The 6,000-nt window shown below is 37.6% G+C and overlaps 1 protein-coding gene across 4 annotated transcripts in view; it reads right to left on the bottom strand.

The window, feature by feature from the left end:
- Nucleotides 1–211: 211 nt before the first annotated feature.
- LOC145984179 (RUN domain-containing protein 1) overlaps nt 212–6,000 on the bottom strand; it is a 64,073-nt gene continuing 58,284 nt past the window's right edge. For all 4 annotated transcript variants that reach the window (XM_083117672.1, XM_083117675.1, XM_083117674.1 and 1 more), the window contains exon 14: nt 212–1,539. In XM_083117672.1, coding sequence (XP_082973798.1) covers nt 1,433–1,539 — 107 coding nt within the window. In that variant the 3' untranslated portion in view covers nt 212–1,432. The remainder of the gene's footprint in view (nt 1,540–6,000) is intronic.

Raw genomic sequence — 6,000 nt, 5'->3', positions numbered from 1 at the left:
TGCATCTCTTGAGGGACTAGATGGTGAGTGAGTACATCAGTAGGCAGAAAAAATGAATGACTTTAATGGAAAATATAATAGATGAATTTTTCTATGCAATTCCACAACTACTCAGTCTGTCTAACATGAGTTTCTTGGTCTTGGAGTTTTTTTTATATATATAATACATCACACTGATATATAAAGGGTAATTAGAAAATATAACTTTCCAGAAAAATAAATATTTTACTAAATTAAATACAGTACTAAAAACAGAATTTAGTATAATATAAGAATAAAATGATGCACTGAAATACATGTCTAATTTTATAAGAGCATACCATGACTGAAAAATCAGAAGAAAGTAACAATCTTTCACAAAACATCTACTTCACATAATTTTATAATAATGCAGAATACTGGTACGACCGTCTCAAAATGAACTCAATTCAATGTTACATGACTTCCATACAATTATCTTCACATACAGATGAAAGCCACAAAATGTTCTATTGCTTATCTAACTGACCACCATCTCCCATCCATTCCACTGAACGTATATCCACACAAGCCAGACACAATTTACTTCCTAACAAATAATTGCAGTTGCATGTTTATTTTTTTGTGTAAAATAAAAATAATATTTTCCCCCTAGGAGACCTATGCTGATGTGAAGTGCAACAATATTAAGAAATAATTGGGGTGCCATGACAACACCATATATTTATTATACATGGAAAAATCACCATACTCTAATTTTTAGTAAAACAATAGCATGTTGAGAACATGAGGGTTAGAACATTACTCCACATTCATGGCAAGATATAAGTAAACCAAATGGTACAAATGCATGAGAACAATATTTTGGATTACTGTGACAACCACACTCTAATAATTTTATATTACATAAAGGAATTTTGTTGATACACTTCTAAGTTCTTCACATGTTAAAACTCAAATGAAACAGATCTACTAGTAGCTTTATTGTCGTTCACTATCATAATGCTAATCCCATATATTCGACACACATCTGACAATGAAATAATACAGAACCACCAACAACTCAATGTGTGCGTGGGAAGTATTAAATTAAGCTTTGATTAGGAATTACAGTAAGTACATGGGCAATTCACTCTTTTCTCCAGAAGAGGACTTGGCTGCATTTCGGGGCACACTACATCTACCTCCCCTCTGATATGACAAAATCTTAAGTGGTCAGTCATTTTTACCAGTACATTTGGCAATGTCTTAAAACATTTACAACATGCATAAATATTTTCATTCTAACATGCTGTCAGACCATCTGCAGGAATTAGTAAAGAGAAACCAATGCTCTTGCAGGAAATGTAAAAAAGATGTAGAAAATGCACTATTCACTAAAGAAAACAACAGCATGTATGAGCGTCTTTCTCAATGCATTAAAAAAATAAAATCTGTTCCTTCTTCTTTGGTACTAAAAAGCGTCTTTTATATTCTGGAACTGACGAACTGCTAAATCCACTGGTAATTCAAAGTTGAATTGTGACAGTTTGTCAAGGCTCCTAAAACTGTCCTCAAACCCTACAGGGAAGAAAAATGCCATTTATGAGCTGTATTATTGCAGAAATAACCAAATAAATATATATTTTTAAAAATACCTTTATATATATTAGCAGAGCATAATCCATGCACTGTAAATAGGATTTTCATCTACTTTCCAATTATCTAGCCAACATTTACAAATACCAAAATATTATTATTATTTTAAAATTATAGAAACTGACATGCTAAAAATTGTCAAAGCCCAAATTATTATTACTTTTTCTTGTTTTATTAACTTGAAAACTACTTACAGGAACATAATGACACATATTTTTGCATATACAATTTTCTAGAAAATTGCCACCCTCAAATGATAGATGGTAGATTTGATATGTAACAGTCACTTAGCAGAATAATTAGGATTTAAGTCTTACACACACACACATTTATCTTTGTCACATATATTGAAAATAAAAGGATTTTTCCTCTTTTTTTAAAAAAAATGGTAGGCTACAAAACACTGGATGTATAGTGTAACACAGCACTTGCTACAATATGTACATGGTTTCATGTGTAACAATATAAATTACAGTTTTACTTACGTGTGTTTGCAAGTATCATACTCGCAAAAAAAAATGTAAGTAAAACTGTAATTTATATTGTTAATCTTGTGAGTAATTCGCACATAGTAAATATGAACATCCTTCATGTGTGAGGTGAAGTTAAGTTGTATATGGTATGCTCTTGAGAAATATCCTAGTTTAAGGGTAAAGCACCATTATGGCACTTCTGAATTCCAGTAAGACCACAGAACTCTGTAATTGTTAAATGACATTTCAAGTGTTCAAGTAAAAGAGGCATAACTACCATTTACTCCTCTGTGGCCATGCAGTTTAAGGTGTTGTGCTTTGGACTCCAATTGCAAGACAGCATGGGTTCAAGTCTACCTGGATTCAGTTTCCAGGTTTTCAGCTGTGTATGGGACCGGTAGAAACCCACCATTGTGAGGAAATTTTGGTGCTACAAGTGAGCAGCTTAACTCGGTCTCGGAACTCTTCTATAGCGTAACCTGGTCTCGAAACTCTCCTATAATAGCTGAGGGTTCGATGTGCTGACCCCACGTTAAAGATCTTCACATCTCTAGGTAGGATTGTGGGAGGGAGACTGGCAGTCGGGAGATAGGGCAAGGCCCTTCCAGGGCTGTAGCACCATGGGTTATGTTATGTTATGATACTTATTACTAGACCTAGGATTTTTAGATTCTAAAAAGTGTACTTTTAGGTTCCTAAAAATAGGCACTAAAAATTCTGAAATAGGTTCTAAAAATCTTAAATTAGTTATATATGTAGTTCATTCATTTTCACAGCTCATAGGTTATAAACTACGATATGAAGTAATAGGTTGCAAATTGCCACCAGACTGCTTTAAGTTTAAATTACTGAAAATATGATAATATTAACGAAGCAAGAAAATATAAATACAGTCAAACCTCGATTTTACGTTTTTCAGGGGATCCAGGTGAAAACAAAATTAAAATGCTGGAAAATGTATTTTCTGGGAAAATTTTATAACATTTTGCTATGTTGGGACCATCAATATTGAATGATAATGTAGGAAAATGTAAAATCAGGGAATGTAAAATTGGGGTTCCACTGTATTAGTTCACAGCAAAAGTGTAATGAACATAAAATATCAGTAATTAATGCAAAAACAAAATAACCCATCAAAAATTTCCACAGTATTATCATATGAGGATACTGGGCAGAAATTAGGTTGAAATAATACATTTCAATTCTAGTTTTACATCTAATTACAGATATCCTATTTCTGCCAACTGACCAAAACTAGTATTTTCAAGCTAATTCAAACTGTGAAAAATTATCATATATCTAAGAAACATTAGAGAAAGGCAGAACTTTACCCTGTTACCCGTTGTCTTTATCTTTCTTTTATTTCCTACTCTCCAGTAACCCCTTGATCTATGCAGAATGTAGTCAATTTGCAAAATTTAACCACCACAATCATTCTACTGTTATTGAGAGAGAAAGATTTCATATCAAAAGTCAAAGATTTGAACATCTTATCATCTTTTATTTTCTTCAACTATGCAGGTGAAAAGTGATTTCTTCAACAAATATTAACCCTAGAAAGCTAACGCGGCATATGGCAGACTATGCATGTGGTGCTGTTTTCTTGCTGCACCCCTTCCACTTAACTCTTTCACTCCCTGCCCCATTTACCTTCATTTGGGTCAGAGAGACTGACAGGGAAGCATCGGTGTCCTTTTACATTCAGTATGTTTTTAATTTTGCATCATCTTTATGTACACCAAAACTTCCACGATAACTTCGCAAGATTTTGCTGTAATCCTGAATGTGGAACTGCAAAAAACTAATGCTGTTGCTCAACAACAACAATGAAGTAAGATTTATGCATTCTGCTCAAGCAAGAGGATGACCAGATTCTTGTGCTGCCATTACTCCAAAGCTATAGTGGAACCATGAGCAAAACAACCTGCACAGATCCGCGACTCCTGTGCAAAGTACTCCCGTGAGTAGGCGAGGGGGAGAGTGGACCATGCTTCCTTATGGCCCGAGGTGGAGGGAAGAAGGGAAAGCTGCGCGGGGACTTTTCGTCACAAGGTTTTTTCCTTGCGGTCGATCTACCACGTGAGGCACCTAAAAGTACCACCTGAAATAGCGAAGAACCCAGAAACAGTAGCGATGTGAGGTTTGCGGGAAACAATAATATCAAATGAGGCTCGTAAATCGGAGGTATGGGGTGGGTCGATAAATATCGACAAATGGGGCATCTGGAGCAAAGTCATATTTTTTTAAATGGAACGATATACAATAACATGCATAATATAAAAGAGCACACGCAGAGAAACACAACGCCGTTGGTCTCATACATCTACTGCACATAGGAACGAAGATATGGCCATGTGAAAATATGTAAACAAACTAACAAGTGGCCCACTTGACCGTCAGTACCACGGCATGTACAAGTATGAGATGTCGGAAGCCATTAAACAAGATGAAGACAGAACGTGTTAAAGGAAGAAAAAATACAGTAGACATCGTCAGCACCATGTATTTGACAGTGTTACAGCAGAATGAAAATGACCATGACAGTATGTCGAAGAACCACTGCATAAGAAGCGAAAACCTGTCAAAGTGTGTGTTCAAAGTGGTGGCCGTCAGCTGTGATACAGGCAACGAGGCGCCCACGCAAAGATCGTTGCACAGAATGTAGCATCTCGTAGGGAATGTCCCTACAGGCCGCAGTAATGAGGCGTTGCATATCCTCTGGAGTTGTTGGCACATCCCGGTAGACAATGTACTTCAGCTTTCCACACAGGAAAAAGTCTAACGGTGTCAAATCTGGGGAACGAGCCGGCCATTTGACAGGCCCTCCACGTCCAATCCAACGATTTGGAAATGTATTTTCCACACATGCTGTAGCGCGTCTTGCACTGTGAGCTGGGCAACCGTCATGTTGATACCACATTTCCCTCCTTGCCTGAAGTGGTATGTCATCCAATAGTACAGGCAGTTCATGTTGTAAAAACTGTATGTATCGGTCAGCATTCAGTGTCCCTTGTATAAAAAAAGGGCCAATGAGATGTTCACCCACTATACCACACCACACGTTCACACTCCATGGGCGCTGGCGTTCCACTTGGCGAAGCCAATGTGGATTTGTCACCGACCAATAGTGCATGTTCCTTAGGTTGACATTTCCATGATTGGTAAAAGTTGCCTCGTCAGTGAAGAGGATACGTGACAAATCGGGTGTGTCGTGTCGTAACATCCATGTGCAAAATCGAACACGGTCCACAAAATCATTCCCGTGAAGTTCCTGATGGAGGGAGATATGATATGGGTGAAACTTGTGTGTGTGCAGAATGCGCAATACACTTCGCTGACTCATCCCAGCATCTCTGGCAATTTCACGGGAGCTAACGTGCGGATTCACAGCAACAGCGGCGAGAACATTTGTTGCACCTGCCTCACCTGTAGTTGGCTTGTTCCGCACACGTGCTCGTGGTGTTACACTTCCGGTGTCTCTTAATTTAATAAATAACTTACCAAACAGACGTAGAGATGGCTGTCGTCTGTCTGGATATCTCTCTGCGTACACACGGTAGGCTTCTGAGGCATTCTTTCGGCATTCCCCATAAATCAGGATCATGTCCGCTTTTTCTATGTTTGTGAACACCACAATCTTCGCTCTTACCACTACGACTGCTTGCTATAAACTAACACGATCTCGTGGACCTGCTATCAAAACTTGCTCTGCGTAAAGGCAGTTCTGTCAGGCACCTGAGAAGTCTTACATGCCGTGGTACTGACGGTCAAGTGGGCCACTTGTTAGTTTGTTTACATATTTTCACATGGCCATATCTTCGTTCCTATGTGCAGTAGATGTATGAGACCAACGGCGTTGTGTTTCTCTGCATGTGCTCTTTTATATTATGCATGTTATTGTATATCGTTC

Source organism: Lepisma saccharinum, chromosome 2, assembly GCF_977018435.1.
Source record: "Lepisma saccharinum chromosome 2, izLepSacc3.1, whole genome shotgun sequence".
NCBI lineage: Eukaryota > Metazoa > Arthropoda > Insecta > Zygentoma > Lepismatidae > Lepisma > Lepisma saccharinum.
Note: the sequence above shows the minus strand (reverse complement) of the source record. Positions and strands in the feature narration are given on the sequence as shown.